Source organism: Dermacentor variabilis, chromosome 10, assembly GCF_050947875.1.
Source record: "Dermacentor variabilis isolate Ectoservices chromosome 10, ASM5094787v1, whole genome shotgun sequence".
NCBI classification, from domain to species: Eukaryota; Metazoa; Arthropoda; class Arachnida; order Ixodida; family Ixodidae; genus Dermacentor; species Dermacentor variabilis.
The window spans coordinates 79,571,260-79,598,098 of NC_134577.1; the positions used below are offsets into that span (position 1 = coordinate 79,571,260).

A 26,839-nucleotide genomic window follows, 5' to 3' on the forward strand; every position below is an offset into this window, starting at 1 on the left:
ACACAAAGACGGAGAAAAAAAAAAGAACACGAAGAATGCATGAGAGTCAAAACAAATTAATTGATCTATTCTTTAGATTATGCGCCCAACAAAATTCACGAGGTTTTAATACTGGCGCACAAGTAATCTAAGGAAAATATAATGTACAACGCAAACAAAAGCAAGCAAAGGCATCGGAATGTGAGGTAAAAGAAGAAGGAAAAGATGGATGTTCAGAAAAGCCATTTGGGCGAAATACTGACTCAGAAAGAACCAGGAAAGTTGCTAAAGCAAGCTCTTATCTGTCGACACCGGTATAGGTAAGCCGAAAATGAAGAGAAGGTTAATGAGCAAGTACAATGAAAAAAAGAAACTGTCCGGCCAAAGATACAAACGCAAGTGAATGTGTATAAAGAAAGGCGACACGATTCATGTAAAATATATGCAAGTTCAGTGCACCGAGAACATTACACGTATGAAAAGAAAGCCGCTGAAACATCAGACATATCGCCAGGCAAGCTGGAAGCGTACTAAATCACATGGCGAAAGGGAACACGTCTACCGAGAAAAACTAGCGCACGACAATGCGAAGCTGTGAACTGAACGACGAAAGCGTATGCTCAAACATCAAGATCAGGGAAATTGATGTTATACAGATTTTGAATTTTGTACACAGCGGAATGTTTGCTGCGACAAGCAGGAGCGAAGAGCGGTCGGCATTCCTTTGTGACATTCTGCGGTGTCCGAGAAAAACTAGCGCACGACAATGCGAAGCTGTGAATTGAACAACGAAAGCGCCTGCTGAAACATCAAAACAAGCGAAATAGGTGTTATACAGATTTTGAATTTTATACAGAGCAGAATGTTTGCTGCGACAAGCAGGAGCGAAGAGCGGTCGGCGCATCCCTTGTGGCTTTCTGCGAGATCCGGAGCGTGACATAATTAAATGGACGCTAAAGCGAAACAATAAATCAGTTGAGAATAATAAAGCATTGTTTGAGGACCCTGCAGGCAGTCATTTCAAAATAATAGTTTGATTATTAGCTGAGAAAATGAAGGTCGAAGTATCAGTTTTTGAATTTCGCGCCGAAACACCGACGCCGGTACGGCAGTGTGACGTCAGGGATTCCAACGTATCTTTTCGCATTAGGGCCGCGTTGGCTGAGTAAAGGCTCCCGAAACTGGACATGTTTAGATATTTGGTTCCTTTACAACACAATGTAGTCAATCTGTACCGCTACATAATTAAGTAGGCCGTATAGAAGATGCCATCAAAATCCATGACGTGACAGCGACCAGGTGCGGGAACTTCAAGGAGGCGTCGCCACCCGTTTTTCGTTCTCGCGTTTTTTCTGGTTTACTAAGCGTCTTGTCGTGGTAAGAGTGTGGTTTTCGGCGTCGTAGAAAGGTAATTTACTGATGCAGAAGAAATCATTTTTCTCTTCAGTGTCCCTTTAAGTAGCTCAGCGAAGTTCAGCTTTCCGTGAAGATATTCCCAGGGGTGGACAGCGCAACCCGGACGAAGGACAAAAGAAAGTACACGATACGAACGCATACACTACTGCGCATACACTACTGCAATCGTATCGTGTACTTATAACTCTTGTCCTTCGTCCGGGTTGCGCTGCCCACCCCTGGGAATACGTTCAGTCACCAATTCGCCCAGCATGCTGCGTCAATTTCGTGAAGAAGCTTACACAGAAACAGATCTGCGCTCACACGTCGGAAGGTAAGAGGCGGTGTCCACTGCCAGCGCAACAACGATGGCGGTAAATTGCTGCAAACGTTTCCTGAACTATTTCTAGTCTTAACACTGTGGCATTTGGAAGTTCCATTCCAGTTGGGGAAAACATATACTGGACGTTTCAGCGAACACTTACAACAATATTTCTAAATAATTGCCTGTGGCAGATGGTACAATTCTAGTCCATGTGCTGGTCGACTCAAAGAGGTGCGCATTACCTGCATAAGAAATTGAAATGCATAATCGACTAATTAAAAACATTTCACCAGTTAAGTGTTTAGCTAATTACCTTATGGCACATATTGCAATTCACGAATTCAAGCCGGCGGATTCGCAAGGCGGATCCACTTGGAACGAATTCTCAGTATGACAAGAATTTAGAGATATTAATTCCCGAACTTTGCGGAAAAATGCATTGGCGTTCCAGCTACCTTTGTGCTTCAATGCATAAGACAACGTTTTCTTTTTAAAGAAATTAAGGGGAGCGACAGTGAATGTTTACCCCAAGTTTGACGGCGCATATTTCATAAATGGTGTGTCCCGCACAATTCTTTTCAAGTGAATATGCCTTGCAGTCTCACCCGCTAGAATTCGTTAATTGCAATACGTGCCATAAGGTAATCAGTTAAAAACTTAATTAGTCAATTTTTGTTGCAACCTGAACCTAGAGAGCGCAGAAAACGCATATTAATGCGTTCAGTATGAGATGAAAAGCTTAACGAGGCATTAAATATCACCCTGAGATCATTGACCTCAGCAAAATAATCAGCGGGAAAGAATCCACAAAATAAGAAGACAGAATACTTTTGGTTTTACGAGTAAAGTCATAATTTTGGTCTTAGAAACGTTGAGGCTGAGACCATTATTTTTTGCACCTTTCTGCAAACGACAACAGGTCAGACTGAAGAATTCGACAGTGATCAGTACTGCAAATATCTCTGACAATCTTGATATCATCGGCACATTGAAGGACGAGTTCGGGACAACGGAAGCAACATCGTTGACATATACCAAGGACAGGAGTGGTCCTTCCTGTAATACAGAGCCTCGAAGGACACCGCTATAGTGGCCTTGTAAACAATAGATGATTGTTCATTGGCGCTAACCTAGCGGGACATGTGCAGAAGATAGCTGCGAAGGAGAACAACGACTGAACCATCAACGCCGCGACGCGTAATCTTTACGAGTAGCATCAGATAGCTGACCACATCAAAAGATTAGCTGCGGTCGCAGTATACACGGTGTTCACGGCGCAGTGATCTACCTCACGAAGCTCGCAGGATTGGCGACTGTTGAGCGACCACAGAGAAGTTCCTGTCGGCTTGTGGTTAACAAGCGGTTTACTCTAGAAGACACTGTGGTACGAAGGGCAAGCTCAAAAATCTTGCATGCAGTTTTCCAAATGCGCGTAAAGGTTGAAGAACGTAGGCGGTTATTAAAAAAACAAATAGGTGTAAATACCGGCGCAGATATATTGCCGCAAGCTTTTAAATTGCCGCCGAGGGAATGCTATCTTAGCCACAAGACAATGAGGATTTCAAACGTCGGATGCATTCATGGATATATGCTTCTCATCAAACGAGACTGTACTATGGGCATCGTAACTGAAGCTTGCTGCTGACAGGCGCCATCGTTGGTATCAGAAGTTTATATATTCGATGATAATAATAATAATAATAATAATAATAATAATAATAATAATAATAATAATAATAATAATAATAATAATAATAATAATAATAATAATAATAAGGCTTGTATGGCAGGGACCTGACAGTCACGGCAAAATCACATTTACAGGGTCTCAAGCATAACTAATGCTCCAAAATATGAACAAAACCTCTTCATTTTGAGGAGCACAAACAAAACTTATTACCAAGAACTCCAAAAGTCAGAGCGACAAAGGTGCTATATACAAGTCATCTTCAAACAAGACTGGTCACACCATTACAAGAATATGCACTGAATTGGCCAATGTGCTAAATGAAAGCCGCGAAATGGATACAGGTACGATGTTCAAACCGTTCGCAATGCTCACATACACACAAATAACAGTGAGCTTCATACAAGTGACATTTTTTTCCATATCCCTTCTTTTAAGGCACTCTTTAAGCCGGATAAACTTCGCTGTTCAAGTGTTGAGTTGGGGAGAGTATTGAACAAATTAGGAATATAATATTGTCTTTGCCCTTTACCATAATTAGTTCTTGTTCAAGGAACAACATATTTGGAGGGATTGCATAGCTACTTGTGCTTTATTGCGGGTACGCGACAATGTTTGTGTTGTAGGCTACACTTTTTTTAAATGTTCTGTAATAAACTGTTTGCTTCGGATTTCCATAAGCGGCTGCAATTAAATAAATAGCAGATTCTGTTTCTTATATGCGATCATGCTAACGCATGCACGATCATTTTCTTTATTTATAAGTGCATAACTATTATTAATAAGAGCATAACTCCGAACGCAGTAGAGTAAGCACGCCGCTCGTCGAAGTTTAGCACAAATGGAAGCCATATAAAAGTTCCGTGATAAATCTTTGTCAAAGTGCACTCCGATATATTTAACACTGTCTACATATTCAATCGGTGTGCAGCCGCAATTCAAACAGTCAGAGCCATGCAATAGGACAGGCAGTGTGGCATCAAGAACTTTTGAAGGATTTCTAAAACAAACTAATTGCGTTTTTCGGGCATTAACTTTTCTTTGATTACTTTTACGCCAGTCTATGACTTTAAATGCATCAACTTGAAGCAGAGCAACAGCGCCCTATCACATTAAACCTGTCTTGAAAGAAGCATGCAGTGTGTCGTCCGCATATTGAAAAACGGTGCTTGTGCCAATTACCTGCCCCTTGTCGCACGCGTACAAGTTGAAGAAAAGCGGCTACAGCACTGAAACCTTGCGGCACTCTTGCTGTGAGGTACCGCAGAGTGCTGTGTGCATCATTCAGACAAACAATTTGTGACCGACTCAAGAAATAAATACTACGAAAATCTAGAAAATGTTTCCGAAAGCCATAGTTTGTAAAGTGTGTTGCATAGAATACGACGGTTAACTGAGTCAATACTGCCTTTGATATATCCAAAAAGAGTCCACAGGCCGCTTGGTTTCGTTCAAAAGTTTCATGTAGGAAATCTGACAAAGTTTCAAAAAGTTTCTGAACAAATCCGTACTGGGATGATGATGATGATGATGATGATGATGATGATGATGATGATGATGATGATGATGATGATGATGATGATGATGGGATTTTACTTGCCGTAATTCGCGATCTGATTATGAGGCACGCCATATAGTGCAGGAGTGCAGATTAATTTTGACAGCCGGGGGTTCCTTAACGTGCACCTAATTCCAAGGACACGAGCATTCTTTCATTTCGCCCCAATAGAAATGCGGCCGGGATCGAACAGCTGTTGTTCCGCCTCCATCGAGGCTCTCCTGTGTGCATATTCGAACGAAACGAATATTCGACAATTTCCAATAACGAAATCTCTAATCGCATACGAACCGAACAGCAGGGACTATTCGATTCACATTCGAATATTCGCATACCCCTACCTAAGTGTCGGTGCAGCACAAACTGTCCAATCGTGAGAGGTGTCGCGCCTGTACATAAATCTGTGTTTATCACGTGCATCGAAATCGGCACATTTCAGACCAACGTGCGAAAAACGTAAAACGCATATTCGATTCACGCGCGGTTCGCGGACCGGTACGTGCAAGGTTCCGACGCAGCGCATGCGCTGTACCGTGAGCAAGTACGGCACGTTTCCCGCGCTTTTGAGTCGGTTGCCGAGCTGAAAGCCACATCGTCTGGTGGGCCCGGTCGCTGGGTGTTGCGCGAGTTTCCATGTACAGTCGGCGTCACTCCTGTGTAGAGCGCGCGCGAATTGCGGCCTCCGAGGAACTCCGGAGGCAGCCAGCGACGTCTAACGGTAGCTGCTGGGCGCGTTTGCACACAGCAACTACCGTTGGACGTGGCTGGCTCCACTGAATGTCAGTGGACTATCGTCTCCCTGAGAGCATAAAAGTATAGCAGCAGAAAATGGTGCTAGTGGGAAAAAAATGAATAAATATCTAAATAAAAGAACGAACGGAATGAATCAAAGAAAGTGGAGGTGGGGAGGCTGGAATATTATTGACAACCCAAGAACAACAACAACAACAAAAAAAGAATTAAGCAACCCAACGAAATATACCTAAGTGCTGTTGTATATAGTAGGAAATTTAGCATAGCGAATATATTCTGAAGCTCCCTTTGAAACGTGTATTCCTATCGGTTGCAGTGTCTTGAACTTATGGATGAGGTATGATTCTATTCTGAAGCTCCCTTTGAAACGTGTATTCCTATCGGTTGCAGTGTCTTGAACTTATGGATGAGGTATGATTCTATTCTGAAGCTCCCTTTGAAACGTGTATTCCTATCTGTTGCATTGTCTTGAACTTATGGATGAGGTATGATTCTGTGTATTTTCTGTCTCGCGCAGAACGGACACTTGACCGCAGGATGTAGATATTAAGTTCATCAAAGTTATGACCTGATTGGCTGAAATGCTCGGTGACGGCTTTGGGATGTCCGTTTGACCTGACGTTCATTGATTGTCCCGTTTTACCGATATATTGTTCCTTACAGAAAGAACATTCAAGCATATAAATTACGTCGGAACTATAGTGCGAGTAAAGCTAGTTTTCACTTTCTCTGCCAAGTACCTTGGGTAGTATATGATACAGTAACTCTATCACCATCTAGAGAGCCTATATTCGGGACTTCCGCGCATGTAGGCTCCCTAGCGCCACTTCCCGGGTAGCGCTACTCGCACCAGATAGTCAAGTTTTGTGTGTGTGTGTGGGGGGGGGGGGGTAATTCTGTAAGTGTTAACCTAATTGACTGTCCATTTCGGCTGCTGCTGAAGTGCTGATTGTCTGGGCAGGGTACCACTGCGAAGGAGGCGCAGGCTCCCCCAATCAGTCTCCTTCTAGCTGCTACAGCTTCAGCCAATCAGCGGCTGCCGAAACAGACAGCCCACAAGGTGAACACAGAATACCACACAGTACCACACGTAAATCAAACAGGCCCACAGAGGTCTAAAGAGGGATCCGAATTTCGTCCGGCACTGATCCGTGCATCATCGTGATCATCAGCCTCTTTTATGAGCGCTACAGGACGAAGGCCCAGTGATCTACAGTCAACCCTGCCTTGCGCCAGCTGAGCCCTTTCTCCCCCCCCCCCTTCCATCTTATGCCTGCAAATTTTCTAATTTCATCTCACCGCCTAGCTCTATGTCGTCCTCGACTGCGCCTCCCTTGTCACGCATTCTGTGACTCCGATAGAACACCAAATTGTCTGCCCTACGCCTTTACGTGGCCTATTCAACTTCGTTTCTTCCTCTTGAACTAACTATAGAATTTCGGCTGCCCCCGTTTGATCCCTATACAATCCACACCGCTGTCTTCCTGTCTCTTGACCCGTCACTATCGTTCCATCGCTCGTTGCGCGGTCCTCAACTTACCGAAGCTCCTTCGTTAACCTCCAAGCTTCTGACCCGTGTGTTATTACTGGCAGAACGAAAATGCGTTCTGCCGATAGGGGCATAATTTGCCCGAAACCCGCGGGGTGATAGACTGAGTGAAGTGAGTGTCAAAAAAGGCGGGCTCCGTTTCCCAACGCCACCGACCACGGAGTGCTACCGTCGCCGCGCGCCGACACCCATAACAAGGAAAGGCCGCCGCTGATGTACAACGTATGCCCGCTGCGCATGTGCTGAAAGAATGTGTGTCCAGGAAGCGCCAAGGAACACCGGTTGACGGCAAAGAGGGAAAGCAGTTCGCCAGGTAAAAAATAAAATGCTGGAAAAAAAAGGAAAGAAAACGGGAGAAATGGCGAGAGCGAGGTCGCGCGTTCGGAATGAAAAACAAGAATGTGCGCCCAGCATACGCGAGAGGTGCAGTGCGCATGCGCCGAGCGTAAAAACGTACGTACGAAGAGAGAGAGAGAAAGAGAGAGAGGGACTGGCCACGCGCGAGTTGGCTTTGGCCGTTCTGCGTGCGTTCGTATCTGGCGCGGACAAGTCCTCCTCCTCCTCGTCCTCCCTGGGCGAGGCTATAGTTGTTTCCTCCTCGCCGGATAAACGCCTTGTGTGTGTGCTTTATATCTGTCGTGCGTAGCCGCGTTTTCGCCCTCTCTGGCGGCCTCACAGAGTTTATTACACCCGTGTGTGCGTGTGTGTGTCTGTTTGCGCGTACGAGTGCGTTTGTGTGTGTTCGCTGCGCGCGTGCGTGCGTGTGTGTCTACGCGCACACACTTAGGAGCAAGTTATTTCCTGATCCCGTGCGCTGTTTCGGCGTTGCCCTTGTTCGGCGTCTGCTTTGCCTTTTGTTGTTGTTGTTGTTGTTGTTGTGGTGGTGTGTGTGTGTGTGTGTGTGTGTGTGTGTGTGTGTGTGTGTGTGTGTGTGTGTGTGTGTGTGTGTGTGTGTGTGTGTGTGTGTGTGTGTATGTATGTGTGTGCTCGTTCTGTGGTTGTTTTCGTCTGCTGGGCTGCCTTCTTTTCCCGCCTGTTTTGATCGGCCCGGCTTCACTGCGTAGGGTGCTCGTTTTACGTTCCGTATGCTTTCTTTCGCGGTCTTCTTGGGGGCGCGTTGTTTTTCTTCGGGGTGGCTTGGCAGTCATCTAGTAGTTCTCTTTCCCCCAAAACTCCGTCCGCTTTCCGTGGCGAAAAGAAGAGAGTGGGCAAGAGGGTAACAAGATAGGAAAGAGCGATTCGCAACTGACTGTTGCGTTCCCTTGCACCCTGCTCTTGGCAGGCATTGGCAGGATAGAACACAACGATTTAGAGCGCAAGGGCTGTTGCTCGGTGGCGCCATCTATGGCGGAGCAATCGTACTCTCCTTCGTACTCGCTCCCGATGGCAACAAAACTACCGATTTTCTTTTCTTTTTCTTTTTGTCTAATGGAACTTTCGGCTCATTCCTGCAACCGCCGGTAAAGTGCACCGATTTTCGAGTTTTAGTCACCACCGCGGTTCTAGTTTTCCCGTATACTCGCAAGACGGGGTCAGGAACATTAGCTAGGTGTCGGCACGCCTGCGCCCTCTGTGGAGTGCACGCTCAGTTCAAATGTGAAACCGGGTAGCAGACGACGCTCTCTCTCGCTCGTCGCCATGGGATCGGCGCATCGTAAACTGAGCCAACACACTTTGGGGATTCGCGCAAAAAAAAAAAGGAAATGTAGGGATACTCTGCGCGGTTGTGCGATGCTTTCTGTGAATGGTGAATTACACAGTTATGATGCTAGTAACGTTGTCGGCGCACCAATTACCGGACTTTCGACTGTCAAATTTGCCGAGCGAGTATTAGTTCTAAGTCCCATATTCCTCCTCGCGTACGGAAAAGTTATACTGAAACGGTACAGTTAAGCGCCATATAAGAAAGCTTCTACTGCTGTTCAGTGCAAAACATTTTCCACTTCATAGCAAGCACTTAGCAGCAGGTGGGTTCCTGTCTCACCTCGTTTCGGGTGTCTTTCCAACAACAACAACATAATCACGTGTCCGATGCTGGGATGGTGGGATAGAACCGGAGTCCCCCCGCTGCGGAAGCCCGATGCTCTGGCCATTAGTCTACACAGGCGTGCGACATCCACCGTGTCAACGGCAACTAGCGTTTTGAGAGGAGTCCGGGCAACGTTGCACATAGAAACCACGTGGGCGCGCACCACAGAGGCAGGGATGGAACACTCAAATCTCTACCTTCACATTGTACTAGCCTACGTCACGTCGCGTAGCAACAAGGTGCTTAAGAGCTAGAGCGCGCCAGTTTCCTTCCATATGTTGTATATCGCATATATGCGGGATCTGGCTAGGTTCTCAAGTTAATTAACCGGAGCACAATAGATCAGTGTGTTGGCTCTCTTTGGCCAAAACTGGCCCTTGCGTCAATAAAACCAATTAATCGATCACCAATGAATCAGTGGCCATTGTCGCCAATCATTGGTTGTTGTCGCGTTGCTGCTGTCTTCACACACACACACACACACACACACACACACACACACACACACACACACACACACACACACACACACACACACACACACACACACACACACGTGACACGCACAGTTGTTCGCATTTACAACCACATTGGTCCATCTGGTACTGAGCACTTTGCAAAAACCCAAATGATGCTCGATATAGCCAGCCACCTGCAAAAATGATTCGCATAGCATCGATTCCCCACAGTGCGCGGGATCTGCACCGTTCTTTTTCTCCTTTTTTTACTATTGCGCTTTTAATATCTTGATGCCGAGGACATGGAAACGCAAGCATGCAAGGAAAATTATACGCGTGTACGAATATCCGATAATTCGAGTGCACTATATCCGATTCGTATTCGATTCGATATCGAAAGCCGACTATTCGAAATTGCCGAATGTTCGTTTCTTTCGTGTACGTTAGGAATGACAAGTCATACTGCACTCTCAAGCGAGAAGCCGCAGGAACTGCGAGAACTGTTCCCCAGCGCTTCTGGCGCAAGCGAGCGGGGCAGGGCTGGCCGGGTGACAGTCGTGCTGAGCCTACTGCGCGGGTCAGCTAACTATACTGCTCAACGATACTGAGTCGTTCATTACGAATGCCTCACTTTTAGGCATCCTGTATGCGGAGTGCTTGTTCAAATTTAGGTAAACAAATTTATTATTTGGCCGTTCGCGCCATGCACATGTTTCTATCCGCTTAAAACAACGTGCGGTGCATATGTTGTATGTACACTTCTCCCACGATGCACGCGCGTCACGTGACACGTGTTGTGCGCCTCCCCCCCCCCCCACCTTCTTTCTTTTTTTCGTTACTGTCGTTGTGCAGCAGATAACCGAAAGCACCTGTTTACAGGCAAGAGGGACATCCGTTGGCTCGAAAATGCACGTGTAAATAATACATGTAAATAATGTCAATAGGCCTCCTTTCTACCGTTATCATTAATGTTATACTGGGTGCGCTACATGCACTTCTTATATTCAATTATGTTTAGAAATGAAATTTTCGATCGTATATTCGGAGGTCGTTCCTTTCTCGAACATTCGTATTCGTTCATTTCGAAAATTTCGTTATTCGAATGCCCTTATATTATATGCACATATAGAGTATTCGAACGCACGAGAAGGATTACGACGGACAAAGACGAACGATGCTCAGGCGAACCTTATTTATCACGCGTACCCTTATTGCCAAATCGGACGTCAGCGGATTTCGTTCTGCGTCATGACGTTTTGATAAGGTCGTCAATGACGTTATGTCCGACGCTTTCGAGACCAACTTTAGCATGAAATTAAATTGTGGGGTTTTACGTGCCAAAACCACTTTCTGGTTATGAGGCACGCCGTAGTGGAGGACTCCGGAAATTTCGACCACCTGGGGTTCTTTAACGTGCACCTAAATCTAAGTACACGGGTGTTTTCGCATAGCATGAAATTAAAATATCCGACAAGTGTTTCCTAACATTCGTAACACATTGTAAGATAATTTACACCGTTATTCTCTTTTAAGAGGGTGATTTATTTGGGTGTAGGGGTGTAAGCGATTTACACCCCTGTTGATTTTTAAGGGTGTACATTATTTGGGTGGAAGGGTGTGAATTATGAACCGGTTTACACCGTTATTCACTTTTAAGGATGTAAATTATCTGTGTGCAATGATGTGAATTATGAACCGATTTACAGCCTTATTCACATTTAAGGGTTAAATTATTTGGCTGTAAGGGTGTGAATTATGAACCGATTTACACCGTTATTCAGTCATAAGGGTGTAAATTATTTGTGTGGGGCGGAATGCGAAAACAACCGTGTACTTAGATTTAGGTGCACCTTAAAGAACCCCAGGTGGTCGAAATTTCCGGAGTCCTCCACTACGGCGTGCCTCGTAATCAGAAAGTGGTTCCGACACGTAAAACCCCGTAATTTAATTTTTGAAGTTATATGTGTTTAAGGCTGCGAAATATGAACCGATTCACACCTTTATTCAATTTTAAGGGCGTAGCTCAATTTACAGTGTGCTCGCTAAGTGCCGTCCTTTTACGCGCGCAAATTGCGCGTGATGGAGTTCCTGCAATTCGCAAAATATATGTGTTGCGCTGCCGATCGATTTCAAGGTCCCGGGTTCGATCCCGGCCGCAGCGGCCGGATTTTAATAGGAACGAAATGCAAAAAAAAAAAAAGAGCGCTCCTGTACTCATTTCAGCTATAGGTGCACGTTAAAGAACCCCCAGCCGGTCAAAACATCATTCCGGAGTTCCCCAACTATACCGGCGTGCCTCGTAATCAAATCTCCTCGATTCTGTCACGCAATACGCCAGAATTAAAAACAAAAAAACAAAATTTTAATCGTATGGGACCGCACGCTTCTTCAACGTTATCGAACGCGCAACATCCGTTTGATATCTGTAAAAATATGATTGTCCCGCATGCATTGTTGCACGTTTCGCGGGGTGACTGTTTATCACCGTGTTATCGGTCACTGTTAAGATATCGCCCGACGCATGACGCGGCATGCAGTGTATGTCCGAAATTACTCGCATGTTGCCGGTCCTAACAGCGTAAGAGTCTTGTTCGTGCGCTCGTCTATAATGAAACTGCGAGCGCGACGCTAACAGTGTGGTACATTCTCGACCGTACACCCGTGCGATTATTCTGGAACATACGATGATGCACGTGTATACAAATGGCGGACCCACGTGAACCGTGAGGTCAGATTCGACGGCTGTGTGCTCCCGGATGTAGGCAAACAAATTGATTTTTTGGGCCATTCGCACTATACACATGTTTCCATGCATTTAAAACAATGTTACTTAACAAAATTGTTAGTTACTTTGTTACTTACTTTGTTTGGTACTTTGTTAGTTTAAACTAACAAAGTACCTAACTTTAAACTAACGAAGTAGTCTTCCGCTTTTGCGAATTTCAGTGCTTAAACAATGTTGTGTTTACTTATGTATTCTTTTGATGTTTGCTGAATATGTTTCCATTGTGACCACCTGTATTTTAACCCCCCCCCCCCACTATAATGCCGTACAGGCGATGTAGGTATACGGAATAAATAAATAAATAAATAAATAAATTTGTGGTGCATGTTGTATATAGTAATCACACTTCTCTCCTTGAACTAATACACTATATATGCACGTGCGTCTGGCGACGCGTGCTGGGGTGATTTGGGTTTATACTGGTTGTTTTTATGCTTGTTTTATGTATTTATTCGCACAATAAAGAGCTATATGCGTGACTCACGTGTAGTTTTTGGCAGTGTTTGACTCTATAAGCAAACAAATTGTGGGGTTCCACGTCCAGGAACAGCGTGTAGAGCACGTTATACGAGGGACGTCGTATAGCGGAGGCCTCCAGATTAATTTTGACTAAAATAGTTATTTCAATCACCTCGGGTTCTTTTACGTGCAACTAACGCACGGCACTCCAGTTCTTTTTTTTTTAAGGGGGAGGGAGAGAATTTCCAATCGTACAATTTTTTTTTTTTTTGCTCAGTCGGTCAGTCGGCCTTTCAGTTGGACTCGTTGGGACCACTTGGAAAAAAAACTAGAAAAGAAAACCTGGATGAGCCATAACATTGTGTCGTCGAACACAGATATACTTGAAACTCAATTCACGAAGATTACTCACGCATGAAGTCACTATGGCAATTCACTTAAATGACATACCCACAATTCACTCTTTCACTATAAGAAAGCTGTCAGGTGCGACATATATATGAACAAAATTTGGCCGACCAAGTGGTGATGCCAGTGGTTCAAGACAAATTGGTGAAGTTTTACGGCAGATTTTTAACCTTACAAAACGCTAAGCGCTTCTCTCCTTTGATCACACCATACCACAAAGATGTTTAATTTAAGCACTAACGTTATAATTATGATATTAGTATTACTATCAGCTATTTGTCCAGCGATCTCCAGCAGGCTCCGCTTGGGACTAACAGCCACATATCGAGCTTCAGTGATGTCTAATTGGAACTGTCTAAATACCAATTAGACCCACAGCCACGTCCATACGAAACCAATCGATCCTGTTTCAATGCCGATTGGACCCGCAGTAATGTTCGAATTGGAACCAATTCTACACATTAAGGTTCGGGCAAGCACAATTGGGTCTAATTAGCTAGGGCCCTCTAAGAAACGCATTAGACTCATGTTTTTTTTTTCTTGTCTGGGGCACGAACCTGTCTGCATTCCGCCCCCTTTCGTAATGCGGCCACCGCAATTGGAATTGGACCCGCGACCTCGTTCTCCGTCAGCAGCGCAAAGTAATAGCCACTTAGCTACCGTGGCGGGTATAGGGTTTGGTTCTTCGCCTTCACTGTGATGTTACAGTATATCCAATGTCCCGGTTTGTTTTATAAGATATCTATTTCTAGCGTGGAAATCGCTAAAGACTCGTTGAGTGTTCGATAGAGCGGAATTTGTTGTACCCGGGTTCGTTACCCTTATGACAATGGATTTAGAGTTCCTTTTGAACTCCTAATGAGTTCCTATGGAGTCAAAAGGGACTCTGTAGGAACTCGTGATCTATAGACTCGTCTGCACAGAATCTCTATAATAAGTCTAAAGAAACCTGTGTATAGAAACAAGTCATTTCACACACAATAGATATGCAATAGAGGGTGTATTGACGTCATATGTACTGAATTCTATAAAGTAATTTTTATTGAATGCCTTTAAAACTTCTAACGCGACCTGTCTATAGAATGGCTCTCCATTCGCCGTCCATAAATGTTCTATAGAGGGTGTATTGATATCATATGTACTAAATTCTATAAAACAATGTATATAGAAATCGATGAGGATAGCAACAGGGGCTTGTTGGTACGGCATATCTTATTTTGTTATAGCGCGAGCTTGACACGGACAACAGAAGATGCGTCAGATGTGTCTTCTGTTGTCCGTGCCAAGCTCGCGCTATAACAAAATAAGATATATAGAAAGCTTTTAACACTTGTAATGCGGCTTGTCTATAGACTGACTCTCCATTCACCCTCCATAAGCGGTATATAGAGGGTTTATTGTCATCGTATGTACAACATTCTATAGAAAAAATGTTCACAGAACATTTTCAGAACTTCTAATGCGTCCTGTCTACAGAATGGCTCTACATATAACGGTGTGCCTTACTGTGTACTACACGTGCGGTCTGATGCTTCCGCAGGAAGGTGAGCTGGGATTCACGTACCTGGAGAAGCGATGCACCTCCCTTCACAAGACTTCCGGTCAGCGCGCTTCATGGTCTGGAGAATTGCTCGGCGAGGAAGCTGAACAGTGCCTCGAAGTAAGTATATATATACCACAATCGCGGTATACGTTTGTCAGGGATGCTGCCAGCGGCAGAGGCAGGGAATTTCTGAGGCAGCAGTTTCAGAGAGGAAATGACGTCAGTGAGACGTCGGAGGGATTTCGAAGTATTCCATCGTAATTGGGGCGCCGTTGTGTTGCAAGTAAGAAGTTCCCGAAACTCGCTACATTCAGTCTCTAAGAGGAGACCAGATAACACTGTAGATCTGGTCGACCTCTCTGCCATTCCCATGACAAGTTATATCTCTATATATTGGCTCCTTTGGTATTTGGTACGTTTATCGACAAATATTTGCTAGGCAGTATGCCCCATGAAAATCTGTGACGTCGACGAGCCGGCGCGGGAACTTCGAGACGCTGTGGCGCCACCTGTATTTCGCTTTTGCACGTTGTCTGGCTTAAACCGAGCTTTTTCTCGCGGTAAAAAATGGCTCCATTTGGCATTGCAGAAACGTAATTTATTAATGCAGCTAGCTCACCTTAGTCTTCTGTGTGGTGTTCCTTTAAACACTGTTGAGCAGGAAAGCAGAGAAAGGAAGGACATTATTTGCTGTTCCCTGTACCGTGTAAATTCGTGTAAGACCTGCAGCTCCACATTTTCTAGCAAATAAATAAAGAGGACAGATTTCACTAAAAATTACATTTTCGGACGCTCTGCGTTCGGCATTATATAATACCGCCGGTAAATTTTCTCAGGTTGCTGGAATTAATATGTCTAACAGCCAAGTATGTGAGTCATTGAGGGCGACCATACCAGGTGCTCTATTTTTTTGTAACCGCCCCAAATCTTTAAATATCGCATATTACAGTTAGCACGTTTCTAAACCTTGAACGAAATTACTCGGCCAGGTGATAAGAAATAAAAATGCTTAATTTTTAGCGCGACGGGACACGGACTGAATGAAATTAAGGGACACCACACCCAGTCCTGTGAGTCGTGCTGCTACAACCACTAACACGCCCGATTTTCCGTCTTGCTGAAAAATCTGGTGCAGCTTTAAAAAAAATAAGAAGAAGAGGAAAAAGACATCTTATATGTGGGAGTGAGCTGATGAGGCAGCTAAACTCCGGTGACGATGGAAGAGACGTCGATAACGAGAGTGAGGAAATTAAATGAAAGGGAACATGATCACTGGTACTGAAGCTTGAATCTGGGCAGTACGGGGATTTTTACTGTCTACGTTGCTCGCGACATCCTCGGTGGTTTTTAAGATATATATATATATATATATATATATATATATATATATATATATATATATATATATATATATATATATATATATATATATATATATATATATATATGTATGTATGTATATATATATGTGTGTGTGTGTGTGAGTGTGTAAGAAGCGAACAAAGACACCGAACAACATAGGGGAAATTACTTGTACTTAATAATTGAATTAAAGAAACGGTAAATTAATGGAAACGGAAGTCGATGGAAATAGCAACTTGCCGCAGGCGGGAAACGATCCCACGTGTTCGCATTACGCGTGCGACGCTCTCACCGATTGAGCAACCGCGGCGTCTTTCTTCCACCTACTTTCTTGGGTATTTATGTTTTTGCTACTAGAAGTAACCCTGGGAGTGTTAGCCAGCGCCACCACTCACAAACCTTGGCGGCGGATGTGGAACATCCTTTCTGCCGCAGGCGTCACGAGCACGTGATCTCTCTGGATTCTGCTGTCTATAAACTGTCAATAAACCCGCACATGCTACCTGAAGGCATCAATGTTGCCGGATTCGAGACCCTCGGTCTATATATATATATATATATATATATATATATATATATATATATATATATATATATAGACCGAGGGTCTCGCAGGCCTATGAAGAGGCATATCGTGAGGGGGGCATTCAGTAGTTTATCGCAAGATACAATAGGTACAAAGATATCGATGCAGAAAGGGATTCAAACATTGGCACAAAACGACGAAATTTACATATGTACAGAAAGATGTCAAAAACAAAGGAAAAAGAAAGGAATGAACAGATAAGCATTGCATAAAAGCAGCAAGATACTTTGCGTTGAGACGTTATACACAGCGTAATGTTGAACCACACACACGCACATCTCTCTCTCTCTCTCTCTCTCTCTCTATATATATATATATATATATATATATATATATATATATATATATATATATATATATATATATATATATATATATATATATATATATGTAATCCAGCGATGCGGTTACAGATAAATGACATAAAACAGTTCATCTTCCGCACCGCTCTTTGCAGCGTAGCGATTACGCGTGCCTGCTTAGAAAAAAAGAAGTGCGGATCCTAATGTGCCGGTAAATGCGGTAATTTCTCACATTCGCAGGAGCCGGCGCCAGACCCGGGCTGCGCCGACGTCGATGACCGCGAGGAGCAGGTCCTGCAGTTCGTGTACCACGTGGTCTACAGCGCCAGTTATGGGGTGCCCGTCATGTACTTCAACGTTTGGAGACGCGGTGAGTGGGGCGCCTGCACTCGCGTCGACGTTGTATGCACTCATCGCCGGTCCTATAGTTACTTTGCTTATCGTGCTTATATTCGAAAAAAAAAAAAAAACTGAAGCCTGACCGGAAATCTCGACGCCTAAACTCGCGTCGACGTTGTATGCACTCATCGCCGGTCCTATAGTTACTTTGCTTATCCTGCTTATATTCGAAAAAAAAAAAAACTGAAGCCTGACCGGAAATCTCGATGGCGTATATACACGCTCGAAAGAATCGCGCACGTACGGCGGTCTCTCGTGCAGCACGCAATGGGTCGTCGAAACGCTGACGTTAAAAATTTTTGCACCGTTTCTTTTTCTTTTCTTTTTTTTTAATCTTGCTGGTCCTGCGTACACAAAATTAACGTGTTGTACAATTTGGATAATTGCTTTATTCTCGATTGTCACTTCGCTGTTGTTACTTACAAATCCTGACCCACTGTTCGAGCTCGTCCGCCTGTAGATTAACCCTGATCGAACCCTTGGAGCCCATTTTTCCAAGGACGATATGTCAGAATTGGAAGCCCTAGGAGTCCGTAACAGGTAGGAGAAATCGTAGGCGCTCACCTCACAAGCCAACGAGAACGGCTAGTCCTCACAACAACAGGTAGAACGGTCCTATAGCGCGCCTATATAGGCTACCCCACACGGGGAAAAGGACACGAACGAGCAATCTATCTGGCCCCCAACATCCGGGAGCACATCACGCTATAGCACCCTATCCACGGAAGCACGCACCCTGAACATCATGCCGGTCGTCGCCAAGCTCGTGCAAGACAAGATATGCCAGTCTACCCACCACACTATACACAGATGCCGCGCAGTACCCCCAAAAAGCAGCCATGACGGCCAGCGTTGTCGACCATGACCTTCAAGAGGTGGTGAATATGACGGCCCGCGCTTCCAACGCCCTCGAAGCGGAGGAGACAGCCATCACCTTGGTCATCGCCTCTATATAGTCTGAATCACGCAAGAATCATTACTGACTCCCAGGCATCTTGCCGTAGCTACGCGAGAGGCAGAACATCTTCCATCGCCCTCCTCAAACAAGCCTCCCAATCCCCGGGCGTTCAAATAGTATGGACTCCACGACACGAGTCCCTTCATGGAAATCATGCGTGCGCGCGCTGTAGCCCGAGCTCATGCCTCCCGGGCGCCACAAGAGAGGGGTAACGGCCGTATCTATGGAGCCCGTACCTTTACTATACAACGCCATACTACTACAACACCGCAGATTGAACGGACGACAGTAGCCTGCTCCACACAAGACCCTCTCACGCGAAGATGCCGTAGCATGGCCACAACTACAAACCAACACGTACCACCCCATTTGAGCAGACTACACGCAATACACTACACTCGTACAAAGGTCCCCTTTGTAACGAGTATACGCCTTCCTATATCACACCTCATGGGTGTGCCATGTATAAAGGCCGCCCCGCAAATACCCAACTCCACACCCGGGTAGTGGCGCGCCGTGGTGACTAGCTCGGACCGCCGTGACCAGCAGCAACTGCAGGAGCCCTGCAGAGACTCAGGGCGCCTCTCCGCACAAGCAGAAAGGCACCTGCTTGTCTTTTTCCCCCCTCAATAAATGTTTTTCCTCCTCCTCCTTCAAATATGTCAGACTTGTCGGCTGTAGCAGCGCCAGGCATTTCCGTTTGCTGACCTCTTCTGGAAGGTTGACGGTGACGTCCTCGTTCTCTTGGCATTTCTTGACGAGTGCGTTGCCCCCCTTCCCGTCTGACAATCGCGAACGACAGCTGCGCTGTCCACGACTTTGCTGCTGCGCCAAAATGTTGCTTTCCGATTACTGCACTATATTTAACAGTACAGTAAGGTTGGCTGATCGGTTTCCTCTAAATGCGTTCCGTACCCACAACAGGGGAGGGGATTGGCCAGTAAATCTGATGAGCTTTGGAAGCTAATTACTCGTCAATAAAACGAAAACTAAATAACACTTCTCCTTTTTGTCGCACCTCTTTCATGAGTTCTCTCCTTCGCTGGCAATGAAATTGCCCCGCCCCTTTGTGTCGCAGACGGCAGCTTGCTCCCGCTGAGCGACGTGTGGTCCCTGATGCCCGAATGCCTGCAGGAGCAGCTGAAGCAGCTGCGGTGGTCGACCGTGACGCAGCAGGTGCGTATATATATATACCGTGGACTCTCGCAGCAAAAGTTTGTTTCGACAGCAAATGCATATACATCAAATGCGACAGCAAATGCGTTGTCAGGGGGATTGACGTAAAGGCAAAGAAGTGCCTGACAAAGCGTCAAAGCCCTTCACTCCACGTGACAGATCACTCATCGCGGAAAAGTAAAGAAAGAAAACTGAGAAGAAGGAAGGAAAAAAAAAAAAGACGCGTCGTAGAACGCTCTACATGTGCGTTTCACAAACCTGCATTGCATATGAAAAACCTAAGCAACTGGGGTAGTGCAGAGTAGGGTATAACCCCGGGTCGACGCTTAGCCAGCGTCACGACGCGTTAAACCGTCGTTTGCCGGCACTTTATTAAAGTTATCCCTATCCTATCATATCCTAAGCAAATAAGCACAAGGTAGTAAGCATAGAAGCAATACTGTTCATGCATTTAAGTATACGCTCAAATATTAAACACTTAGCAGGAAGGGCTCATACGAACGGCTCATTGGAGAGGGACATGCAGAAAATACATGGCGATATTCTTATTGAAAGTATGAATGTTCGTATATTTTCAACAATCACACTAATAATCTAATGCAACTACTGTATGATGTGTCAAGAGGGTGCGGGATTTGGTAGGTCATTTTCTGGGAGTCGTAAATAATATGGTGCCTATTATCTCCTTGACACAATTTTTGTGTCGCAAGTGCTAGCGTGTGTTCTCTAGAACGCTATCTGTATGAAAGTGCATCCGATGCAGCTTTTACTGGGTTGTAAACAATGAAGCCGCAGCTCCGATCTGCCGCTCTCTTCGCTTGACAATGGGCCTTATTTTGTAGCGGTACATTTCATTCCTCATTGTTTTCGACCTTCGTCACTGTGTACTCGGAGGTCGCCGAGCCGATGTTTGTCGCCGGCACCAGCCACTGACTGGCCACTATACGGATAAGAAAAATGGAAGGTGCAATAGCATCTTTACAAAACACGTGCCCTGCGTTTTTTTTATTCGTGGCAGAAATAGCATATAATGGCCGCTGTGGTACTAGACTTTATATAGCCGCCTGACCGCAGACACTGTGAGCAGACGAGGGGGCATGCGCGGAGTTTTCGAGAAAGCACAAAATTTGGTTCGCTTTCGTCGTGGATGACGGAAAGAAAAGTCGGTTAATTGCGATTGCAAATTATTAAACAGCTACACGAAGTAAGGTTAGTCGTTTTGTCGGCTGCACAAACTGCTGTAAACATTCGCTTACTAAAGCAAATTAACAAGCACGTTGTTACGCGCGCACATGTGGCAAACACGAACGCATCTCACTCGATGACCGCGGACACTCGCTGTCAAAACGCTGGAGTGAAGAAGTGCGGCAGCAGCAGCGAGCGAATTCCCCTTCGTGCTGCCTCTCGTTTCAACGCGAACTATAGGTGCGCGAGAACACAGCGCGTACTAAGCCATCAGCTATCTTAGCTACACTAGCCTTTGAACCCACCGCAGATTGTCTCGAAGTTAGGACGCGCTCAGTCGCCACAGCTAGAGTAGAAGAGGAGATGCGCACTAACCTGCACCCCCCTCCTCTTAGCGCGCACATCTCTCCCCCTCCTCCCTCCCCTTGCCAGCGCGAGAAGACACCGTCGCATCAAGCAACCACCTTTCTCGGTTCACCCACGCAAGCTTTCGCTCGCACCTGTAAGCGTACGGCGCGCGACCGCGATGTTGCCGCACTTGGACTTTACGCAGAACATAACGGCGATGCCGACGGCAGAATTTCGCCTGTATTGTCCGCATAATTGCTATCGCAATAACCAGGAGGCATAGCGCTGCGCAAAATGACTCAAGCCGAAGGATCCGGCCCAACACCTGATCATCTCGTCAGTGGGTGCGGTAGGGCTTATAGTGCTTCTGCTGTGGCAGGCCGAGCAGGTGAAGAAGTACGCATCGATTAAAAACTGCCGAGAACCAGACGTTCTCCACCACTATATATATATATATATATATATATATATATATATATATATATATATATATATATATATATATATATATATACACACACACACCAAGTTTCAGAGGTCATGTGCTGGGCTAACTTTTCGAGGAGGGGAGCGATGAGAAAGGCTTCACGGAGAGTTTGCTTGCCAAGGCTGGCAGCGTGACGTAACGCTCCGTCCTATTTTATTTCAGTAGAACGGCAAGTTAGGCTAGTTGGTTGAAATTGATCCTGTAATAAAGGGGTACTGCGCTTTTTTTGCCTTCCGTGGTTTTTATCCTGATAAGTGCCTTCAGTTTACACCTGTATACAGTGGCATGTTATTTACTAAAGATGTTACAGTTTCGCCCTACAGCTGAAGCATCAATTGCGATTGCAAATTAGTACACAGCTATGCGAATTAAGGATAGTAGTTTTATCGGTCGTATCAACTTGTAAGCATATTCGCTTAGGAACTAAATTAACAAGCGTGGTGTCACGCGCGCGCAAGCAAACATGAACACATCTCACTCAATGACCGCGGACACTCGCTGTCAAAACGCTGGAGTGAAGTGCGGCAGCAGCAGCGAGCGAATTGGCCTTCGTGCTGCCTCTCGCTTCAACGCGAACTAAGCATCGAGAACACAGTGCGCACAAAGCTTTGACCCCTCCGCGCACCTATACTCTGTGCTCATCGCACTTCGCTTTCAAGATTGGACCCACGTGGCCGCGCCATATGCAGCAGCCGCCGGCGTAGAACGCTTTCAAGCGTTGACGACAAATACAGCTGGATAGACAAGTCCTCCCCTAGCTGTCAAGTTGTTTCACGAGTTCGTACCGTCCATTCGTGTCTCAGACCGATGTCATACTTTTCTCTGTCAGTGTGCCCGTGCATTTCGAACAGCTGAGCTTTTTCGATGTATAGCGCACACGGCATAGCCCGCCACGTAGACCAGTACCGGGACGATGACTTTTATTTTCAGACAGTGCATCCTTCATTACTGCCACACTTAGGCTAGGGCGTGGGTGGTCTGTTTGTGTCTGAAGTTGATCCTATCGCTCATCCTTACTGATGGCTGGTAAAGTGCTTTGCAGCCTCAGCTTGTTCTCACATTCGTACACTTGGCTTATCGACACGTGATACTGGGATCCAGCTAGCATCCTGTACTTCCCGAATCGCTCCTCCAGATTGTCGGTCTGGATCTTTCCTGAAAAGGACGTACGAGAGCTTGAGCTCTTCGAAGCAGTACTTCGTGAACTTCACTAAAGCGTAAGTTGTGTGGTCGATAGCGGCATGGGCCTCCCTTGTTAACGTGCCGCGATCCAAATTTTTTGCTTTTCCACTCTTCCAACCAGACCGAAAGATTGCGCAGGAAATCAATCTTGATGTCATTTTTCGGAAGGATTAAGCACTGCTTCTTAGAACTTGTCCAGTGGCCCTTTTTTTCCTTTCCAAGGGGTTTTCACGTTCACAATCTTCCACCATTTTTCCACTATATCAATGAAAGTGGCCTTGTCTGTATACCATATTTTGTAACGAATTGCTATGCATGAATAATAAACTGAAACTGAAACTGAAACTGAATACCGTCAAAAAACAGAAGGCTGTGCTTCATCCCAAGGACTCGAAAGGCCTGCGGAATGTATTCATTGAAGATCTGCAATGGCCAACTTCACGTTCTGTCTTTTAATGTTCGATGGACAGAGAGCCTTTCTTGACAGGCTGTAGCCACAGCTTAACAGCCTCTCGGTCGCCAAGTTGTACAGATTTCTGATTGTAGCAAATGATTCGGATAGCATTTGCTGTGTCCGAGTGAAGTCTGGTTTCAACTCGGGAAAGTAGAAGCATGCACTGTTGGTCGTTTTTCTGGTTAAGCCAGTTATTGCGTATACACTTGAGTATGTGTACCGGGTCTAGCTATTACAAAAAAGAGTGGTCTTTTGGGGTTCGATGGGTGAGCGGAAACAATTTGTTTAGAATGAGGTGGTGAGAAGTGACACATAGCCTTCGTGTTGATAGCATTGTTGTCACTTACCGACACAAACCACCCTGTACCCAATCTCTTCACAGTCCGTGTATTACTTTCCTCAGCAAGTTGCGCAGATCTTCTGCGTCGGCTCTTTGGACAGCGATGATGTGAGCGATTTCCTTAAATTGGCGCAAGTTGCTCTGCGCCATAAAGACAAGTGCGCTGGTTGCTGCACCTGAGCTGTTCAGAGCAGCACAGGTAATATTGCCTCCCTGGTAGTCGAAATAGGGCTCGATGTGAATTTCATCCACCATCAGAGTCACAAAACGTTCGCAGTCATTCAAGTCGGTGATTCTTCCCGCCATGTACCGGAGGGATGATTCGCTCTGATGTTCGATTCGACGATTCATGCCGTACGATGAGCATATTGAACAAATGGTCGCTGGGTGTGGGAGAGTCATGCGTCCGGATCCGGCGTATATATTTGTATGTATGAGGTGATACTGTGAATGGTAGACAGCAAAATTTCGTGAAGTCGGCTGAGTAACGCCTCCGAACTTTCTTCGTTGAGAGCAGCTTTAACTGCTCGCTAAGAAACTGTATGACATTGGAACTGCCATCTGTGGGCGAGAAAGATAACTTTTCAAGCAGCAGAATAATCTGCTTGCGTATGTCTTCATTAGAGGATTCAGGACTTTGTCTGAGGTAGACACTGCTATTCTCAATGCTCTCGAGTAGCTCCATCACCGCTTTCTTGCTGTTTGCTACAGTTGGAACGGGGGAATCGATGCCCACTTTCGTTATCGGCGTCCTTGCGAAGTAAACTGTCATGCTGAGGTCGGCTTTGACTGCAATTGAATATCTGATGCATGGAGCGTCATCTTCAGTGATGTGCAATAAAATTAGTCGTTCCTTCCCTTCAACAGCATGCCAGAACGTAGACTCTTTGGTTGTTATAAATTGCTTCAGGTATTCTAGGTTTAGAATCTTATCTTCCTTCTCTTTACGGAATGCTTCAGCAGACGCTTCACACACTTTTCTCAAAGAAGCTGCCTCAAGACGCATGTGCTTGGAATCGTGGTCCTCCCTCGAGGTGCTTGACTTCGAAAGATAAGGTGCACATTGAGGAGATGGGGCTGTGCATAGCGAAGACGCAGGTGTGCGAGTGGTGCAGTGACGGTGCGCCCTGTAAGGTCGTCGAGGTGAGAGACCTCCCGCACGATGTCGGCCTCAATGAAGTGAAGTTCACAAACCTAGAAGGAAGTTAAGATTTGTTCTAAATTTTATTCTAACAACATTCCTGATTTGAAGGCACTCTTTGTAATTGAGAAATTAACATTCCCGTATTTTTCAGAAGTAGCTATTTAAAGAAGTCTCGAACATCTTACCCTGGAGTGCAGTGGTACAATGAAGTTTGCACGTGGTATCGCCCTAATACAGGCACTCTGGGCTGCTTCATCTTGCGGAAACTTGAAGAGATGATTTTTCGGCTCCGATGTGTAATTGCTCCGACAATTGGGCATGCAGCACTTATTAGGCATATCCTGGCATGGGCGAAATCCACATTCCGGGGCAATGAAGACTCGCGGGGCACACAATGGCAAGCACAGCACAAGTGCAGAGACTACATGCACTGTTCACGTCCAGAAAGAATGTGCGTTCGGAAGCATGCAGCGGACTTGCTTAACACCGAAGCTATTCAAGAAGCGGCATGGGCTTCTGGAATTAATCGAATTGTTGTCACCGCCGTTGCCCCCTCGGTCTTCTCCGAATAGCCGGGATTAACCATTGTGTATCCTATAGTCAAGAGTTCGACAAAAGTTCGTCTGGTCAGGTAACATGGTGATGAAGAAATTGCGGTCATTGAACAAGTCAACACAAGGCCCACTTTTAGTGTAATCAAGGAACCCGTACGGGTCCCGAAACATCTCTGTGTTATTTTCACCTCGATTGCGGCTCTTGCCCGCTTTTAGTGTGATCAAGGAACCCGTACGGGTCCCGAAACGTCTCTGTGTTATTTTCACCTTGAAGACGAACTTTCGTCGAACTCTTGACTACATTTGCTACAGAACTAACTACGGGCATGACGTCGTAACATTGCGGCTCTTGCCCGCTTTTAGTGTGATCAGGGAACCCGTACGGGTCCCGAAACGTCTGTGTTATTTTCACCTTGACTTGGTCAATGACCGCAATTTCTTCACCACTGTATATCTTCCGCGCTTCATTTTCAACACATGTGCGTCGCTAGTGGCCTCGCAGCGTGCTGCACGGAACTTCTATGTGGGCCTCTTCTGCATGACGTAGTTCCGGGAGGGAAGGAACAGCCAGAAGGCCTTCTTTATCTAGAGGGTGTTGATAAGGTGCGCGGCGACGACGCCTTTGGACTTTATGCAAAACGTCACGGCGACGCCGACATCGAATACGACGGCAGAAACGCGCCTGAGGTCCATACAACTGCTCTCGCAGTAATATTTAGTTGAAAATGATGGATATTGCAAACTCACAGAGGCCGTATTTAAATCCAGAGGCACGAAGGTTAGGCAAATCCGTGTATTACGTGTCCGTCATTCCCAGTGCTGACTAGACCGCCATGTTTGCATGCAGCCACGTGCTTGAAGCTCCCGTATACACTAGCGCCAGATTTCCGTCTTCTAACCGTAGGAAAGTATGATATTGCTGCAGGAAGAAAGCAGGCCCACGAGTGTAAAATAATGTATATTTACAACTGAGGTTAATGGCGTGCAGGCAACTGGCAGACTTCGTCTTCCTCTAGTCTTATCTAACTTCATCCTTCACCGTAACATCACCCTCCCGGCGGAGTAGCTCCGTCCTGGTGCAAGTTATAGAGCCTCAATTAATGGGGGGACATAGGGCTTCAGCCTGGCGACGTGAACAACATCGCTGGTGACGTTGGGAGGCACTGAAGGCTGACCAACTGGGGCGATCTCGTATGTCACGTCGGACAGTTGGCGTAAGATCTGGTACGGACCAGAATAACGGGAAAGTAGTTTTTCCGACAAGCCGACGCGACGTGAAGGCGTCCAGAGAAGGACAAAGGAACCAGGTGAAAAATGGGAGTATCGGTGCCGAAGGTCGTAGCGTCGCTTTTGAGAAGCTTGCGAGACTGAGGCGATGACGGGCGACTTCTCGGGCCTGGGCGGCTAAGTCAATAGCATCACGAGCGAAACCAG

At 45.8% G+C, this 26,839-nt stretch overlaps 1 protein-coding gene across 4 annotated transcripts in view; it reads left to right on the forward strand.

The window, feature by feature from the left end:
• The window catches only part of Atg10 (Autophagy-related 10), an 85,792-nt gene that overhangs the window by 34,648 nt on the left and 24,305 nt on the right, over positions 1 to 26,839 (forward strand). For all 4 annotated transcript variants that reach the window (XM_075671193.1, XM_075671195.1, XM_075671191.1 and 1 more), the window contains exons 3-5: positions 14,926 to 15,045; positions 17,419 to 17,548; positions 19,614 to 19,711. In XM_075671193.1, the coding sequence (XP_075527308.1) occupies positions 14,926 to 15,045; positions 17,419 to 17,548; positions 19,614 to 19,711 (348 nt within the window). The remainder of the gene's footprint in view (positions 1 to 14,925; positions 15,046 to 17,418; positions 17,549 to 19,613; positions 19,712 to 26,839) is intronic.